We start from the raw sequence: 20770 nt of genomic DNA, 5'->3' as shown, positions 1-20770 counted from the left end.
GGGACGTGGTCCGCCATTACCTGTAGGGCACAGTTCATCATTCGCACAATGTAATCGAACTGCTGATGGTTGAGAATGGTCCTGTTCTCCTTCACGTGGTGGCCGAGCTCCTCCGTCAGACACTGTCTCGCAGCCTTCCCCTTCAGCGCACGGAGCGCCGCGGGCAGCGTCTGGGAAAGACAAGGGGGTTGTTACTTGAGAATAACACTTCATTACTGCAAGAAAATATGCTCTGGCGAGAAATGTCGAGATGAAACATGCAAAATATCTGCAGATCCTGAGCCCTCAAAACGACGGCTGATAACAGAAGATAAATGTTTACATGGAAGAAAAAGTCCAAATTATTCATGAAAAAGTAACCCAACCATTCCAGGATAAAACCACCATGTCTATACGGAGCAGCTCCCATCATTAGGACGCTCTCACGGCAGTGCACCAAGCACCTGCTCGGAGGTCGGTGTACAGCTGCATTTAAAGGGCACCTCCATCTAACAATCTGGATTGAGCAACTTGGCAAAACTATTCCATTCCTTGCTGTGACGTTCATTTTAAGTGTGTTATAACGCCATCACATCCAGAGCTGCATTCAGAATTCTGCTGACTTCCTGTTATATATTAATATAAAAGTATATAATGTATTGCGGCAGTTCAGAGTCACTCCGTGCTTACAGGTAAAGATCTAATAATAAAGTGTAGAACATATATGTTTTTATATTCCCCACAAGGGCAAGTGACAAAGCTGTAAATGCAGCTTTAAAAGTAACTCGAGCAGGGGTGAACAATTCATTTTCCCAATGAGTCACATGAGCGATCGTGACTGTTGTCAAGTGCCAAACCAATTAGGTGAAATTAATTCTGCTCAGTATTTATATTAACATGAATTATAATTAACATTAATGGTATCACTAAATATTGAGCAGAATTAAGAATAGCGATATCCCCCTATATACAGTATGAGCCCCCACATATGCAGTATGAGCAACCACACAGCCCCCCATTATACAGTATGAGCCCCCACACAGCCCCATTATACAGTATAAGCCCCCACACAGCCCCATTATACAGTATAAGCCCCCACACAGTCCCCATTATACAGTAGGAGCCCCCATTATACTATATAAGCACCCACACACCTATTATACTGTATGAGCCCCCACACAGCCACTAGATACAATGAGCCCCATAGTCCCCTGTATATACAGTATGAGCCCCCACACATGCAGTATGAGCAACCACACAGCCCCCCATTATACAGTATGAGCCCCCACACAGCCCCATTATACAGTATAAGCCCCCACACAGTCCTCATTATACAGTAGGAGCCAACACAGCCCCATTATACAGTATGAGCCCCAACACAGCCCCCAATTATACTATATGAGCACCCACACACCTATTATACTGTATGAGCCCCCACACAGCCACTAGATACAATGAGCCCCACATAGTCCCCTGTATATACAGTATGAGCCCCCACACATGCAGTATGAGCAACCACACAGCCCCCATTATACAGTATGAGCCCCCACACAGCCCCATTATACAGTAGGAGCCAACACAGCCCCATTATACAGTAGGAGCCCCAGCCCAGCCCCCATTATACTATATGAGCACGCACACACCTATTATACTGTATGAGCCCACACACAGCCACTAGATACAATGAGCCCCACATAGTCCCCTGTATATACAGTATGAGCCCCCAGATACAGTATGAGCCCCCAGATAGCCCCTATATACAGTATGAGACCCCTCATAGCCCCAATATATAGTATGAGCCCCCATATAGCCTGCTATATACAGTATGAGCCCCCCGAATAGCCTAGTACACAAAGTATGAGCTCCCACATAGCTTAGTATACACAGTAAGAGACCCTGCATAGCCCACAATACACAGTATGAGCCCCTGTATAGTCTCCTATTTACAGTATGAGCTCCCACAAAGCCTCCTAAATACATTATAAGCTCCCACGTCGCCTTCTATATACATTATGAGCCCCCATATAGCCTCACTATATACAATATGAGCCACTTTCAGCCTCCTATATACAGTATGAGCCCCCACATAGCCTCCTATATAGAGTATGATCCTCCGCATAGCCTCCTATACACAGTATGAGCCCTCACAGCCTCCAATGTATAGTATGAGCCCCACATAGCCTTTAATGCACAGAATGTGCTCCACGTAGCCTGATGTACAGCATATGACAAATGTAGTCCCCTATATACAATATAAGCCCCCACATAGCCTCTAGTATGCAGCATGTGCTCCACATAGCCTCTTATATACAGTATGTGCCCCACAAAGGCTCTTATATACAGTATCAGCCTCACACAGCCTGTTATATACACAGCATGTGCCCCACATTGCCACTTGTATATACTGCATATGCCCAATATAGCCACTTATATACAGCATGTGACCCACATAGCCTCCCTATGTGGAGTATGACCCCCCCATGTAAAGTATGAACCCCCATAACTCTCCTATGCACAGTAGGGGCCTCACATAGCCTGTTATATACAGCACGTGCCCCAAATAGCCCCCATGCACAGTATGACCTCACATATCCCCCAATGAACAGCATGAGCTCTACATAGCCTCTTATATACACTGTGAGCCCCCATATACATAAAAATATCCCATACACAAAAAAACAAACACCACATACTCACTTCGCTCCCGTTCCACCCTGCGCTCTGCTCTCTCCGGTGCACTTACTCTCCGCAGTGCACAGATGACGTGATGACGTGACGTTATCACAACTGCTGTCTCACACACTGATTGGTGGAAGATGGAGCCAGCGGCGCCCATCCTCCACCAATGTATACACCGTTAGCAGCATCCAGAGGATGCAGAGAGCGGTGACCGCGAGCAGCGGCAGATGGACGGAGGGGGTAGGAGGGTACGGTGCTGCTTCAGCCCCTTGACTGTCACGGTTCGGAGCCGCTGGAACAGCCAAAAGGGCTGGATGTGGCCCGTGGGCCCCACTTTGCCCAGGTCTGGACTAGAGTATAACCATAATAAACGTCAATCAAGTTGTTAGGCGGAGGTGCCCTATAAGGTCTGATGCCAAATCACATGTTTCAAGCTCCAAAACAAGCAAGGCATGCTGGGAGTTGTGGTGATGCGTCACCCGCCAATCAGCCAAAGGTTGCCGCCCTCAGACACAGACTATACACAGTCACATAGTTTCCAATACATAAAATAGACGGCGGGTTGTCTTGAAAATAAGTTTGTGATGTTGGATTTTTTATGTCTATTGTAAGAAGTGGCAGACGATATGATAGGAGACAGTTGGCAGCAGATCTCAGAAATGACACATTCCAGGAATATCGCAGGAGGAGCGGCCCGACATCACACAAGCAAAGATCATCAATCGCGCGGCCCTGGATGGACGCCCGGCGCGGTCCCGGGGCAGAGATGTTCACAGCTGACTCCTTTAATGTACAATTATGAAAAGCCTCACTAGACGCACTCAGTCTGAGGAACGTGTCACTGACACTGTGCAGAACGAGGAATGTGTGTGACAGACATCTTCAGCCCCACATGGGACATCACCCAGCTCCCCCAGACACCTGAACGGCAAATGCTACTAGTTATATAATGATCCGTCGCCTGCACGAGGCACATTGCTAACCAACGGCCCAGGAAACCAGGGTGACAACCAGGACCACCAGCAGAATAGTGAGTGCTGCTCCAGAGTATAATACAGGATGTAACTCAGGATCAGTAATGTAATGTATGTACACAGTGACTGCACCAGCAGAATAGTGAGTGCAGCTCTGGGTTATAATACAGGATGTAACTCAGGATCAGTAATGTAATGTATGTACACAGTGACTGCACCAGCAGAATAGTGAGTGCAGCTCTGGGGTATAATACAGGATGTAACTCAGGATCAGTAATGTAATGTATGTACACAGTGACTGCACCAGCAGAATAGTGAGTGCAGCTCTGGAGTATAATACAGGATGTAACTCAGGATCAGTAATGTAATGTATGTACACAGTGACTGCACCAGCAGAATAGTGAGTGCAGCTCTGGGGTATAATACAGGATGTAACTCAGGATCAGTAATGTAATGTATGTACACAGTGACTGCACCAGCAGAATAGTGAGTGCAGCTCTGGGGTATAATACAGGATGTAAGGCTAGTTTCACACTAGCGCTTGAGGGCGCAGCGCAGGGCCGCCGCTAAGCCCTGCCCCCCATCCGCGCCCCCTCTGGTCAGTTCCTCCTCTGATCGCATGAAGCTGCTGGGGGCGGGGCATAGCGGCGGCCCTGCATTGCGCCCACGAACGCTAGTGTGAAACTAGCCTAACTCAGGATCAGTAATGTAATGTATGTACACAGTGGCTGCACCAGTAGAATAGTGAGTGCAGCTCTGGAGTATAATACAAGATATAACTCAGGATCAGTACAGGATCAGTGATGTAATGTATGTACACAGTGACTGCACCAGCAGAATAGTGAGTGAAGCTCTGGAGTATAATAAAGGATGTAACTCAGGATCAGTAATGTAATGTATGTACACAGTGACTGCACCAGCAGAATAGTGAGTGAAGCTCTGGAGTATAATAAAGGATGTAACTCAGGATCAGTAATATAATGTATGTACACAGTGACTGCACCAGCAGAATAGTGAGTGAAGCTCTGGAGTATAATAAAGGATGTAACTCAGGATCAGTAATGTAATGTATGTACACAGTGACTGCACCAGCAGAATAGTGAGTGCAGCTCTGGAATATAACACAGGATGTAACTCAGGATCAGTAATGTAATGTATGTACACAGTGACTGCACCAGCAGAATAGTGAGTGCAGCTATGGAGTATAATACAGGAGGTAACTCAGGATCAGTAATGTAATGTATGTACACAGTGACTGCACCAGCAGAATAGTGAGTGCAGCTCTGGGGTATAATACAGGATGTAGCTCAGGATCAGTAATGTAATGTATGTACACAGTGACTGCACCAGCAGAATAATGAGTGCAGCTCTGGGGTATAATACAGAATGTAACTCAGGATCAGTAATGTAATGTATGTACACAGTGACTGCACCAGCAGAATAGTGAGTGCAGCTCTGGGGTATAATACAGGATGTAGCTCAGGATCAGTAATGTAATGTATGTACACAGTGACTGCACCAGCAGAATAGTGAGTGCAGCTCTGGAATATAACACAGGATGTAACTCAGGATCAGTAATGTAATGTATGTACACAGTGACTGCACCAGCAGAATAGTGAGTGCAGCTATGGAGTATAATACAGGAGGTAACTCAGGATCAGTAATGTAATGTATGTACACAGTGACTGCACCAGCAGAATAGTGAGTGCAGCTCTGGGGTATAATACAGGATGTAGCTCAGGATCAGTAATGTAATGTATGTACACAGTGACTGCACCAGCAGAATAGTGAGTGCAGCTCTGGAGTATAATACAGGATGTAGCTCAGGATCAGTAATGTAATGTATGTACACAGTGACTGCACCAGCAGAATAGTGAGTGCAGCTCTGGAATATAACACAGGATGTAACTCAGGATCAGTAATATAATGTATGTACACAGTGACTGCACCAGCAGAATAGTGAGTGCAGCTATGGAGTATAATACAGGAGGTAACTCAGGATCAGTAATGTAATGTATGTACACAGTGACTGCACCAGCAGAATAGTGAGTGCAGCTCTGGGGTATAATACAGGATGTAGCTCAGGATCAGTAATGTAATGTATGTACACAGTGACTGCACCAGCAGAATAGTGAGTGCAGCTCTGGAGTATAATACAGGATGTAGCTCAGGATCAGTAATGTAATGTATGTACACAGTGACTGCACCAGCAGAATAGTGAGTGCAGCTCTGGGGTATAATACAGGATGTAGCTCAGGATCAGTAATGTAATGTATGTACACAGTGGCTGCACCAGTAGAATAGTGAGTGCAGCTCTGGAGTATAATACAGGATATAACTCTGGATCAGTACAGGATCAGTAATGTAATGTATGTACACAGTGACTGCACCACCAGAATAGTGAGTGAAGCTCTGGAGTATAATAAAGGATGTAACTCAGGATCAGTAATGTAATGTATGTACACAGTGATTGCACCAGCAGAATAGTGAGTGCAGCTCTGGAATATAACACAGGATGTAACTCAGGATCAGTAATGTAATGTATGTACACAGTGACTGCACCAGCAGAATAGTGCGTGCAGCTCTGGGGTATAATACAGGATGTAGCTCAGGATCAGTAATGTAATGTATGCACACAGTGACTGCACCAGCAGACTAGTGAGTGCAGCTATGGAGTATAATACAGGAGGTAACTCAGGATCAGTAATGTAATGTATGTACACAGTGACTACACCAGCAGAATAGCGAGTGCAGCTCTGGAGTATAATACAGGATGTAACTCAGGATCAGTTCAGGATCAGTAATGTATGTACACAGTGACTTTGCTGTTTAAATGGAGGTGGTCAACCCCAAAACTCAAACTAAACCACTTATACAGTAACATATGGGTACTGGCCCCTGTCTAAATCATACCTGCAGTACAGGTTTCAATACTTTAGTTTTACGCAAACCCATCTTATTCCACATATATAAATGAGGGCTCCTTGAACAGTACTGCCTGAATTAGAATATCCGGCCCTGCACGATCGCTGCAGATACCCAGCGAGCACCAGCACACACAGCCATCCGTGCAGGTGGGCTCTCATCGCTCCTCTCTCGTCTGCCTGTTACTGTGAGCAGCAAGTGGCCGCTGCAGACAAGAGAAACTGGTGACAGCGTACATGCACGGACACTGTGCGCTCACTGGAGTCACTGTTGGCATGCACACGCGAGGTCAGGCATTCTAATCAGGCAGCGCTCACTTAAGGCAAGCAAGATCTGTTAATTAAGCTACAGTGAAATGTAGATAACTCTAATTGTGGCAGAGGGGAGGATGTTACACTGAGCTTTGGCTATGCCAAGAGTGCACCTGAGCTCCCTCGCATAAGAAATAGAGCCATTTCTACGTAAAACTGAAGTAGTGAAATCTATGACACAAGGATGATTGGGGCCAAGTCCCCTATATGACTCTAAGTGGTTCCATTTGAGCTTTAGGGTGACAGACAGCATTTAGGTAACATAACGGGGTATTCCCATCTCCAACATACTATCCCAATATGTTGTAGTTGTAATAATAATAATATTAGCGAATACCTCCAATTAGAAATCTAGTGTAGTTCTTCTGATTAGCCATGTCTCGTTCCTCGTATGCAGGCATTGTAGGACAACTTAGGTATCCTCGGTTACGATCATTAGCAACTAGCTAAAAGTTACCCATTGAATAACTAAGGTCTTGCAATGCCTGCATACGAGGAATGAGACATAGCTAATCAGAAGAACTATACTACATTTCGGGTGTTTGCGAAATTTATGATTACACCTAATGCATATTGGGATGAGATCTTGGAGATGGGTATGCCCCTTTAATTGTACATATAAACTATAAAACAGTGTTCTGAGGAAGATGCGGCCTCTATAGAAAAGTAGAGTATGAATACGATTACTATAGCTCATCCATTCTGTATCATCACTGTTCTCTATAGAAATCCGTGTGACAGAAACATTACCTTTTCAGTTTCCAGTACTTTGTTCTCGAATATATATGAGATGCAATTTCGCACAACTTCCAACCTCCGGGCGCTGTTGAACACGGTGCTGGATTTGTCCACTATGGAGACTGAGCAAAGAGACAAAGTCAGCGAGAAACAATGACGTCCAAGCTCTGTGGGTCATCAAGTCTCGAAAAGCTGCGGGATGACAGGACACAAACATACACAAATGGAGGAATTACGGTGCATTGCGAGTGGCTCGAAACGCGCTAGTATGGCTCTCCTAAATGACAAATCTCCCACACTGCTGCAAAATGAGGGAAGTTTTGTCCCTTTACACCACTTTACAGAAGCCGATAACCCATCACCCCATCTGATGGCGCTCGGTGACTGGCAGGGCCTGTGCGCTGGTGCCGAGGCGGTTAACAGAATTAGACTTACAGGCCCGGTATGGATTTAGTTAGGATTTTATGGTTCCCGAGGTTCCTGTTTGAAAATCCTGTTAATGACTCTGGGGAACAAAACCACAGACCTCAATATAAAGCAGAGGAGCTCCCCTCTTCTGAGCGTCTCAGAGGAGAGAATTACAGCCTGCGGCCTGACGGATGACGCTCGGAGCGCTGCCAAACAGTCCTGGACACATTTACGGCACAAGTAAACCGGCCGTAGGGGTTCGCTTGCCCTTAATCCGATTGGACATTTACAATATGACAAGCATCTTTTTGTGCTTCTATTCTTTGCAATTTTTAAGAGGTTATTCCCAAAATATGAGGTTAGACCCCATCCATAGAGGTGGTGCTTCGGCTTTCTCCAGCAATCCCCTGGACAATGAATGGAGTATGTGCATCTCCACTCTATTTAATACAAAGCTGTGCAAAGCCACCCAAAGTTTCCCGGATCCTAAGCCCAATTTTGGGGTGTTGCTGCATAGTTTGGGGATAACATTTTTTGCTGTCAGTGAAATGGAACAGATCAGTTATATCCAGAGGCTAAAAAGCTGCACAACCTGCTGCCTGGAATAGCTTGTATCCATTGTAGACAGTCATACATTTTAACTGCACTGGTACACTAACAAAATATCAGCCCTGGCGAGTGATCTATGCAGCTGAGAAATGTTTCCAAGACCAGATAGTGGGAAGGACTCACCAACGGGGGAACCTGCAGGAACGATGCACTTTTTCTCCATCCGTGCTGCTAGGGTGGAACTCTGGTTTTTAACTACTCCCTCTTGGATTAGATCCTGGACTTTGAGGTCATTGATCTTCGGGAAAGGCAGGATGTGGACTCGCAAGTGGGATCCCTCTGTCGGTCTTGGGACTTTCTGGAATGCCATGTGGGGGTTTGGGTTTTCCTACAGAAAAGAATAGAGGCATGTCCATCATTAGTGGAGCAGATGTGGAATCTCCTAACACAGGGCATCCGTAACTGATGTCGCAAGCCAAAGACCGCAGTCGCAAGGACCGCTATCAGAAGCCGAGGGGCGGTAACAGAAGCCGAGGGCCGCCATCAGAAGCCGAGGGCCGCCATCAGAAGCCGAGGGCCGCCATCAGAAGCCGAGGGCCGCCATCAGAAGCCAAGGATTACCACAAAGGTTTGTTACATTTTCTTAAAGGACGTTTTGTCTGCCCAATCTGACAGCATAAACTGAGCATGTAGCCTCATAGGGGATTATAGGCCCTACTATAATGGCACATGAACATTCAGCTCATGTGTTTACAACGGAGAGAGAAAGCCACTGGTTGCCGACTATCTCCCCTGAAAACAAAAGGATCGGGGCACTGAAATGCTATCCACCTGATCTTTTTCTCCTCCAACATCATCTGTCAGAAGGGATTTGGGAGGCCCCCCATACACATCAGATGGCCGCATTTTGGACTGTAATAAGATGTGACTAATGAATGTCTCAGCAAGTTCTGCCGTTCCTGCCAGTCACGTTTCTTAGATTTACTGCTTCCGATATTGTAGGGCAATAGTCGGAATATTTCTGCACACATAATAAAGGCAATGGATGATTTATGGCTTAGGGTCTGAACAGCATCCATTACGGAGTGCAGTGTATGAAGGACGCGGGGAGCTCGGCTCTCACAGATCAGAACATTCCTGAGAAGTAAAACAAACACTCGGTTAGTGGTCTGCGCTGTATATATATGTTTATGTATTAGTAATGGCTGGATTGTGCGGGGATTAACAAGCACTCGGACACATCCGGCCAGAAGCCAAAAATGGCACTAAACAACAACAAAAAAAAAAAAACGGATGTCGGTAGGGCGCAACGAAACAAGTATCACGAGGTGCGGTAAAGGGTGAAAATTGGGAAAATTGCTATCCGAGAGCTGGCAGAGAGCGGGGCTTATATTATCTTTACAGCCCCTGACTGGCACTTTGTGGGTACAATCACGGTACCGGTATTAGAAAGCAAAGACCACCGGATTCTTACATTTTTGAAGAGTTGCTCCGCTAGCTCCTTCACTCGCTTTAGCGCCTCCTGAGCGTTGCAGTTTTCTTCTTCTTTAATTCTTTCCACTTCAAAGGAAACCAACTATGCAAAAAATACACGAAAATCGAGAATTCAGAGACGTCAGCGCCACATCGCAGGTCGTATATCGAGGCACAATAATAGCTGGGCCTTACAGGACGATGCTGCAGACTGTTTAAATAGTCATAGAATATTGACCACCACTGAGCAGAAAAGATTATGCAGTAAAATAAAGTTGCAGGCCGCGCTTTCGATTTTTTTTTTAATTTATCATATCACTAGTACCCCACTGTAAACTTACAGGCTGAATCTAGATGTAAAGTGGAATAACTTTTTTATTGAATTGACCTAGAATCGGGTCTGATACTCCAGTCACCTCCAGAGCGGCATTCTTAATTCTGTTGGTTTTATATTAGTTCTGCAGAGCTTCACATTTTGTGTCAGAATTAAACATTGTGTTGTGGTCTAATGCGCAAAATATACTGTCACATACAAAGCTGTGCTGTACAGCATGGGATTTGCGATGGTTTGTTAATCTGAATGCAGCTTTGAATGTAACTGGAGTATAAGGATACTTCTAGAAGACAAAACAGGAGTGACTCTTTAATTGCACAGTCCACTCTTATATACAGTGCCCTTATTTCCATGTAACGCACACTCCATCTTGATTCTTAGCTTTCATCCTGCATGTTCTTCATCCATACTGTGCTATAAATCCAATGATGTATCAGTACCGTATCACATGGGCAGAGAAGCTAGTAGCATATCTGCCTGCTGTAGTACCAATGTGACTATCCCTTCCTTTATATTCTCCTGTATAAGCTAATATATTATAGGTATACAGTTCAGGAGGCTGAAATTATGCTCTATACTATACGTGTGTGACAGGAGCTGTATAATCATCATCATTATTTGTGATAAGAGTTTCTGTATTCTCCCTCTGGAGAACTTCAGGGGTACAGTCCATGTAATTTCATCATAATTTCAGTCCTGGTGACTGAGATGGTGATCTCCTGTAGAGAACGTAAAGCCATTTAATTCCCAGGGGGCTGTGATGAGATCAGGTAAACCAACTAAAGAGAATGAATCCATGAATTTCCAAATAGAAAAGTACTAACTAAGATAACACAAACATATTGCTTTACTTAGATCTATTTTATCTATAAATTCATGGATTGCTTTTCTTTTGCTGGGTTGCATGAGCTCATGGTAACCACATGAGAATAATGTCTTTGTGTTCTCTACAGGAGGTCACCATCTTAGTCAAGAGAAATAATAATAATCTTTATTTTTATATAGCACTAACAAATTCCGCAGCGCTTTACAGTTTTCACACATTATCATCACTCCGGAAACCGGAGTACCCGGAGGAAACCCACGCAAACACGAGGAGAACATACAAACGTCTTGCAGATGTTGTCCTTGGTGGGATTTGAACCCAGGACTCCAGCGCTGCAAGGCTGCAGCACTAACCACTGAGCCACCATGCGAGAAACATGGATTTTTGTGAGTACTCACCGACGCTCATTGGGGGACACAGGTACTGTGGGTGTATGCTACTGCCACCTGGAGGCTGACACTAAGTGAACAAAAAAAGGTTAGCTCCTCCTCCGCCGCATACACCCTCGCCCCGATTGCGGGTGGAAACCAGTTTAGTGCAACAGCAGTAGGAGAACACAAAATAAATCAGCCTTAATGCATAATACAATATGTCCGGTAAAAGGGCCACCCTAATCTAAAAAAAAAAGGAAATATATTAAATAAACAAGCGCCATCTGGCTCATAGGGTGGGTGCTGTGTCCCCCAATGAGCGTCTCGGAGAAAAGGATTTTACGGTGAGTACTCACAAAAATCCATGTTTCTCCTTGGCCTCATTGGGGGACACAGGTACTGTGGTATGTCCTAAAGCAGTCCTTGGTGGGAGATTGACTCACCGATCCAAGCCACATGCACCTCCTGTCTAAAGGTGCGCCACTGCTGCTTGGAGAATTCTTCTATTCAGGCTCGCATCTGACGAAGCCTGAGTATGCACACTGTAATATTTAGAAGATGTGTGCAGGCTAGACCAGGTTGCTGCCTTGCATACCTGCTCCGCCGAAGCCTGGTGCCGAAGTGCCCAAGAGGCGCCCACTGCCCGAGTAGAGTGCGCTCTGATCCCTGCTGGAACCAGCGTGCCTCTAATGCGGTAAGCCTCTTGAATAGTAAGACGGATCCATCTGGCTATGGTCGACCTTGAGGCTGCGAGTCCCTTCCTGCGCCCTTCGGGGAGCACAAACAGCGTGTCCGTCTGGCGAAAGGGTGCCGTCCTCAACACGTACCTTCTGAGTGCTCTCACTAGGTCTAATGTGTGAAGCGCTCTTTCCACCTGATGTACTGGCGCTGGACAAAATGAAGGCAGGATAATGTCCTCATTAATGTGAAAAGAGGACACGACCTTCGGAAGAAAGGGGGGAGCTGGTCTGAGAACTGCCTTATCCTTGTAGAAGGTGAGAAACGGTGCTCTACAGGATAGGGCTGCCAACTCCGAGACTCGCCTAATGGAAGTTATGGCTACCAAGAATACCACCTTCCTGGAAAAGTATGACAACAAAATTTCCCGTAATGGCTCAAAAGGAGCTTCCTGCAGGACACTCAAGACCAGGTTAAGGTCCCAGGAATCTAGGGGCGCCCTATACCAAATGTGAGACCCCCTGGAAGAACGTCCTCACCTGCATATTAGCAGCGATTTTTCGCTGGAAGAGGACAGACAAGGCCGATATCTGTCTCCTAAGGGAACTCAGGGCCAACCCTGAGTCTAGGCCTGACTGAAGAAAAGCCGCCCAAACCCCGCCTGGGTCAGAATCCAAGATTCAACGGCCATGCCGTCAAACACAGGGCCCCTAAGTTCGGGTGGCAGATCTGCCCCTGAGACAGTAAGTCTGGACGCTCTGGCAGACGCCATGGAACGTCTGCGAGGAGCTGCACTAGATCCACGTACCATGCCCGACAGGGACAGCAGAATTGCTGAAACCCCCTCTGTTTTGATTTTCCTGATGACCCTTGGAAGTAGCGGCAGCGGGGGAAACTAGTATGGAAGGCGAAACTGGTTCCATGGTAGAACCAACGCATCCACTGCGATCGCTCGCGAGTCCCGAGCGACAAACACGGGCACCTTGGTGTTCACCCTGGAGGCCATCAGATCCAGATCTGGTGTTCCCCACCACTGGCAAATCTGCTGGAAGACCTCGGGGTGCAGGGCCCATTCCCCGGGTATGACCTCCTGCCGGCTGAGGAAGTCCGCCACCCAGTTTTCCACGCCTGGTATGTGGACTGCTGAAACTACCGAGCGGTTCTCCTCGGCCCAGCGAAGCACGTGTTCCATATCGCACATGGTTGCCTTGCTGTGCGTGCCCCCTTGATGATTTACATAAGCCACCGCCGTGGCGTTGTCCGATTGAATCCGGACAGGACGTCCTGCTAGATGGTGCTAGAAATGCTGCAGCGCCAACCGCACCACTCGTATCTCCAACAAGTTGATCGGGAGGCGTGCCTCCTGTTGCGACCATCGTCTCCGAGTCGTGTGATGGGGGAAAACCGCTCCCCAACCGAGGAGGCTCGCATGTGTTGTGACCACCCGCCACTGATCTGGGGGAAAGGGTTTTCCCTGAAGAAGAGAGGCATCCAGCATCCACTACCATGGTGACTGTGACTTGAGAGGACAACCGGCACCGATGATCGAGCGTAAATGGGCTCTTGTCCCAGGATGTCAGGAGAGCATGTTGTAGGGGACGAAGATGAAATTGGGCAAACGGAATCGCTTCCATTGCCGCCACCATCTTTCCTAGCACCCTCATCCCAAACCGAATGGTTTGAGGGACTGGTTGCAGAAGCTTCCGGACTCCTTGCCAGAGCGCTAGAGCATTGTCTTGAGGGAGAATTACCAACCCTCGGAAGGTGTCGAAAATCATCCCTAAGAAAGAAATCCTCTGGGCTGGGACAAAGGATGACTTCTTCCTGTTGACCAACCATCCCAGGCGGGATAGGGTATCCAGCGTAATGCTGACATTTTCTTTGCATGCCCGAAATGAAGGGCTTTTCACCAAGAGGTCGTCTAAGTATGGCAAGACGACTATACCCCGAAAGTGTAGAATGGCCATGGCGACTACCATTACCTTTGTGAACATTCTGGGGGCGGTGGCCAGCCCGAAGGGTAGTGCTACAAATTGGAAATGCCGACCCTTGATGACAAACCGTAGGAACCTCTGATGTGGAGGAAAAATAGGGATGTGCAGGTAGGCGTCCTGGACGTCCATCGAGGCCAAGAATTCTCCTTGCTCCATGGCCGAAATAACTGAACGGAGAGATTCCATCCGAAAATGTTTGATTTTGATGAACCTGTTCAGGAGCTTTAGGTCCAATACCGGCCTGACTGTCCCGTCCTTTTTGGGGACCGCAAACAGATTGGAGTAAAAATCCTGAGTCTTCTTGTCCTCTGGTATGGGAGCAATGACCCCGTTGAGCTGGAGTACCTCGATGGCTCCCCGCAATGCCTCCGCCTAGGATTCAACTTGGGAAGCCGGGACAGAAAAAATTGTCTTGGAGGATATTTGACAAATTCTATTTTGTACCCGGACGACAATAATTCCGTCACCGACGCGTCGCGTGCTACCGCGACCCAGACGTGGCAGAACCGGAGCAGACGGCCGCCTACCCTGTCGTTTTCAGGTAACGGGCGCCCCGAGTCATTTAGATGAGGGTTTTTGGGATTTGGCTCCCCTTGACCTGGGCTGGCGAGCCCGCATCCTCCCCAGCGGGTTGGCGCTATATGCGATCTGTCGATCCTTGTCTTGGTTGTAGCGAGCTGGAGTGGCGGAACTGGCCGCTGCCATCCACCCAGGGTTGCAAAATGTCTGAAACCGCGCCTGACGAAACGGCGGTTTGATTTTCTGCTGCGGGAGAAAACTGCTTTCCCCCCCCCCCCCCCGTAGCATCAGAGATGAGTTGGTCCAATTTTTCCCCGAATAGGCGGCTACCCTGATAAGACAGGGAAGTCAAGGATTTTTGGAAATCGAATCGGCCCGCCTTAACCATAGGGCCCTCCTAATGGCAATTGCATTTGCCGCCGCTAGTGCCGCGCAATTAGCCGCATCTAAGGAGGCATTGACTAAGTAGTCACCCGCCATTGCGATCTGACTTGTTATGTCTCTGACACCTCCGCCGGCAGGTCCCTATCCTGCAGGAGCTAATTTAATGACTCATACCATGACATCATGGCCTTGGCTACCCAAGTCGCTGCGAATGAGGGAGAGAGCGCCGATCCTGATGCTTCATATACTGAGTGGGCCAAGCTTTCTATGAGCCGATCTGTGGGGTCTTTAATGGGAGAGACACTAGGTACCGATAATAAAGTTTTCGAGGCCAAGCGTGACACTGGGGGATCCACGACTGGAAATTCCGCCCATTTCTAACAGAACTCCAGTGCAAACGGATATCTTGCTTCCAGCGTCTTCTGGCCCGAGAAACGCCTGTCCGGTCGTTCCCTGTAACGCTGTACTATGTCCTCGAACTCTGGGTGAGTGTTAAACACCCTATGCGGTCCCTTGGCCCTCTTAAAAGACACCTTATGACCTGAGGCTAGGGGGACGTCATCTTCGATACCTAAAGTCTGATTGACAGCTTCGATGAGATGAGACTGTCAACCGTTTCCTGACACACTGGAGTATCCAGGTCCTCATCTGCGTTATTATCTGAACTCTGCTCGCTCCCGGATAATGGTATTGGTGAACAAGATGCCGTACTCACGGATGCCGAAGCACAGGACGGGCCCGGCGACGCAGTGTGTTCTTTTCCTATGCGCCTGCCTAGAGAGAGTGCGGCCCCTGCAGGCCGGAGGCTCTAGTAAGGTGGATGATCCCTCCCAGATCGGCGAGCCGCCACCTCTGCTCCTATCTGGGGCTTGAAGGGTTTCGATCGCCTTCGTTAGCGATGCCATAGACCGTGAAAGCGATAAAGCTCATTCCGGGGGATCCGGACCCCCTGGGCGCGTTCGAAGTCACAGGCTTCGCATATGTTTTTACTCTGCGCTCGTGGAAAACTAGCCCCACAGGAAATGCATGTGGCATAAAGGAACGTGTGCGATTTGCCTTTTCTGGCCATATTGCTGCCAGGCTCAATAACCCCCTCTGCTTTCTATAAGAGGGTTGAGGGAAGGGAGGAGGAGGAAACAAACCCCCCTTTATCGCACGTAGCGCGGCTCCAGGGTCGGGGTCGCCCTTACCCTGATCCTGTGTCCCCACGTGCTCCTGCCGCTGCCTCTGTGCTGCGCTCCTTTCTTCCTTGAGTAGGCCGAGACGTCCTCTCCCGGTCGCGGCCTACCCTATAATGAGACCGGGGGCTCAATTTGTTCGCGTCCGCCCTCCACGGGGGGCGGGGCCGGAAATTACATCACGCTGGGGGCGGGACTTCCACCCGCGGCCTTGCCACGGCTGAAGCCGAGGGCTAAATTTCTACCTCTGCCTGCCTGCACGCTGGCAGCCCCGCAACCACGGCGATCCCGCCGGCCCTTCTCTGGGCCGCTCCATGCGCGCTAGTGGCCCCCGCCTGGGGGGTAGGAAGGAGGGAGGCAAATGCTGCCGGCCCTTATCTGCCGACCTTCTCAATGGAGCTCTCCCTCCCCAGTCCTCCATACCTGCGATAACCTCTGCTACAGATCCAGCGCACCAGGTAGAGGGGATGGGGTAATTTTCTGGACGGTGCAGGCACCCTAGCTCCGTCCCCCCTGCAGGGGCGAGGAGAGGGACCGTCCTCCGCCATGCAGCACCGCCGTCTCGCGTTGTTGGAGCAGTGGGGGACGCACAGACTAGTCTTGTGCCTCTGTGCAAGCCCATGGTTTCAATACCTAGGGGTGGACAGGGCTAAGTCCGGCATTATGTCCCACGTCGCGGGAGAGGATACGTGGAGGGACACTCGCACGTGCTCACCCGTTGTTGGTTTGGGGAAATCGGATCCTTTCAATAGGATGCATTGCCCCTGTCTTATCTTCATAAAATAAAAAAGAAAAATAGAAGTCTGGGGAAAAAGTCCCAGATATGTCCCACGGTGCGGGAAAGGATACGCGGAGACGATACTCAATGTGTGCTCGCCCTTTGATGGTTTGGGGAGATCGGACCCTTTCAATAGGATCCGTCTCCCCTGTCTCATCTTCATAGTAAAAAAAAAATAGTCTAGAGACCTCCAGACGTGTGTACCTCCAACGGACACGAAGCAAAAAACTGGTTTCCGCTCGCAATCGGGGCGAAGGTGTATGCGGCGGCGCTAACTTTTTTTGTTCATTTAGTGTCAGCCTCCAGGTGGCAGTAGCATACACCCACAGTCCTGTGTCCCCCAATGAGACGAAGGAGAAATGTCTGTATGACTACATCGCACGGACTGTACCCCTGAAATTCTACACAGGGGGAACACAGAACCTCCTATCACAGATAATGATGATGATTGCACAGCGACTGTCATACAGTTACAATGTAGATCATCACTTTGGCCTCCCATACTTTATACCTATAATATATTAGCTTATTTAGGAGAATACAGGGGAGAGGATGATCACACTGGCACTAGAGCAGGCAGAGATGATACTGGCCCTATCTGTCTATGCGATGCATTATGGAATTGATAGTGCATGGAGGAATAACATGCAAGATGAAAGCTAGGAATCAAGACAGTTTAACCTTACACGGAAATAAGTGCTCTCTATATAAGGCAAGTGCACGCAAAATCTTTGAGGGTTTCTTAAAATACTCTTATACTCCAGTTACATCCAAAGCTGCACTTAGACTGAGAATCCATCTCGAATCCCATGCTGTACTGCACAGCTTTGTGTGTGACAGTTAATTTTGCTAATTGGAGCACAAGAGAAAATGCATTGCTTACAAAACGTGACGCTTTGCAGAACTAATATGAAATCTGCAGAATTATGAATGCAGCTCTAGATGTGATTGGAGTATAGGACCTGGTTCAAGATCAATTGAAGAAAAAAAAATCCAATTTACATCTAATAATGACCTTGAAACCTATATTTAGTCCCAATAAAGTGATAACAGAGGTGCTCCGGGAAGCCACGGTGCCCAGGGAGGCAGCGGTACTCCACGTGGCCGCGGTGCTCCGATCCGGTTATTTACCTCTCCGTCTCTACTTTTTCTAGTCTATAAACGTGCGGCAGCGAGCCACAGATTATATCTGCTCATGGCAAACGGATTTCCAAAGTCATGCAGATGTTAATAGGAGGTAAAAGAATCTGCTCAGAAAATATCCCAGCGACCGATTTGGAAACGCTTTCAGAAGCGATGGCGGCAAAGTTGGCGGCGCAAGAACCTCCTGAAACCAATTAGTAACAATTAAACATGAAAGAAGCTAATGGAAATCAGTTCTATAAAGGAATTGCACGGAGCGGCCCAAGAACAACATCTAAAGCCGAGCGCACCATTGTCATAGGCCCAGAAAAACAAAAGCGGCTTATGGAAATTGTTTCCTTCCTGCTCCTAAAATACCAAACCCCCCACTCCCATAACATGGCTTCAGCGGATCGCCTCTGCCAGCTTTACAATATACCTTTTTCAAAATTTCTGCTTGCTATCAATAGAGGGCTAAAATCTGGACAGCTCGCAACTGTGATACGTTTAGTACACGTAGGATTGTCCTGTCTGGAACACTAACAAACCTTCAGCTGTGGGAAGCATTAGGTCTGTACGGGTTCACAGAACACGTCTGCTGCTGGGTCTGACAACTTACTTTGCTCCACTGCTGTAAAGTGGCTCAATACACTTACAATAAGGCGAGGTTGTGCACGTCTAGTCTGCATGTGACCACACGTATGCAAATCCCATACTTGCGGTCATATGTTCTCCTGCTCCCGATGCTGGAGAATCCTCACAGTGTGCACTGTGAGTTTCGAGGATTTACAAACCTCTACCCCAAACCTGGGCAACGCTTTCCAGTGCTGCATACATGCGTGATGGGGGAACTCCTCTTACCTCATCAAACAGATCGCAGGTTCGGTACGGAGGTCCTCGGTCTGAGACAAAGCCGGCAAACGCCATCCCGTTTAGCACTTTAGTGAGGAAATCGTTCTCTATCAAACCGCGCTGCCCCAGAAAAGCCGCCTGCGGAGAGGGAGAGAAATCACAAGTCAAGAATACCAGGGCGACATGGGTCCCGTATCATAGGAAATAGTGGTCCCCTATCATAGGAAATAGTGGTCCCCTATCATAGGAAATAGTGGTCCCCTATCATAGGAAATAGTGGTCCCCTATCATAGGAAATAGTGGTCCCCTATCATAGGAAATAGTGGTCCCCTATCATAGGAAATAGTGGTCCCCTATCATAGGAAATAGTGGTCCCCTATCATAGGAAATAGTGGTCCCCTATCATAGGAAATAGTGGTCCCCTATCATAGGAAATAGTGGTCCCAATCATAGGAAATAGTGGTCCCTATCATAGGAAATAGTGGTCCCCTATCACAGGAAATAGTGGTCCCCTATCACAGGAAATAGTGGTCCCCTATCATAGGAAATAGTGGTCCCCTATCATAGGAAATAGTGGTCCCCTATCATAGGAAATAGTGGTCCCCTATCATAGGAAATAGTGGTCCCCTATCATAGGAAATAGTGGTCCCCTATCATAGGAAATAGTGGTCCCCTATCATAGGAAATAGTGGTCCCCTATCATAGGAAATAGTGGTCCCCTATCATAGGAAATAGTGGTCCCCTATCATAGGAAATAGTGGTCCCAATCATAGGAAATAGTGGTCCCTATCATAGGAAATAGTGGTCCCCTATCACAGGAAATAGTGGTCCCCTATCACAGGAAATAGTGGTCCCCTATCATAGGAAATAGTGGTCCCCTATCATAGGAAATAGTGGTCCCCTATCACAGGAAATAGTGGTCCCCTATCATAGGAAATAGTGGTCCCCTATCATAGGAAATAGTGGTCCCCTATCATAGGAAATAGTGGTCCCCTATCATAGGAAATAGTGGTCCCCTATCATAGGAAATAGTGGTCCCCTATCATAGGAAATAGTGGTCCCCTATCATAGGAAATAGTGGTCCCCTATCATAGGAAATAGTGCTCCTGCAGCTTCCAAATACCTATATAGACTCATGAACAAATTACTGCTCTCTGATAGTCACCATTTTTTATTTCTTATTTAGCATTTGTACTGCAGTTTGTCTCCTTGTTTTGCAAAGTCATATGACTGTTTCCCTCTGGCATTATTCCACTGGGGGTGCTTGTAGGTAATGTGCTTCACGGGCACAAGTGTCAGGTTCTCAGGATTTTACTGTGGACGGATCAGATCTTTGTTTTTTTTTTCTGCGTTTTTCTTAAATTCCAGTTTAATTTAACTTTATTATTTTTTTGGATTATCGGAGGAACAACAGATGAAAGGAAATATCTTCAGAAGATTATACTGAGGTTTCTTTTCTAGTGACAAAGATCCCTGTGGCTCTACACAGTAATAGAGACTATGAATCCAAGCGGCTCTACACAGTGCTAGAGACAAGAGATGAGAGCAGCTTTACACAGTAATAGAGACTTATAGAACCAAGCGGCTCTACACATCAATGGAGAACAGAGATCTGAGCGGCTCTACACCGCAATAGAGACCAGATATCGGAGTGGCTCTACACAGCAATAGAGAACAGAGATCTGAGCGGCTCTACAC

At 47.6% G+C, this 20770-nt stretch overlaps 1 protein-coding gene across 5 annotated transcripts in view; it reads right to left on the bottom strand.

The window, feature by feature from the left end:
• Window positions 1-20770, bottom strand: part of SBF2 (SET binding factor 2) — a 312854-nt gene that overhangs the window by 146706 nt on the left and 145378 nt on the right. For all 5 annotated transcript variants that reach the window (XM_073578404.1, XM_073578400.1, XM_073578401.1 and 2 more), the window contains exons 12-16: window positions 19082-19210; window positions 10038-10139; window positions 8747-8951; window positions 7619-7728; window positions 21-170 (exon numbers count right to left, since the gene is read on the bottom strand). In XM_073578404.1, coding sequence (XP_073434505.1) covers window positions 21-170; window positions 7619-7728; window positions 8747-8951; window positions 10038-10139; window positions 19082-19210 — 696 coding nt within the window. The remainder of the gene's footprint in view (window positions 1-20; window positions 171-7618; window positions 7729-8746; window positions 8952-10037; window positions 10140-19081; window positions 19211-20770) is intronic.

Source organism: Dendrobates tinctorius, unplaced genomic scaffold (assembly GCF_039654945.1).
Source record: "Dendrobates tinctorius isolate UK_male_01 unplaced genomic scaffold, ASM3965494v1 ptg000059l, whole genome shotgun sequence".
NCBI lineage: Eukaryota > Metazoa > Chordata > Amphibia > Anura > Dendrobatidae > Dendrobates > Dendrobates tinctorius.
This window is presented reverse-complemented; position numbering and strand designations above follow the sequence as displayed.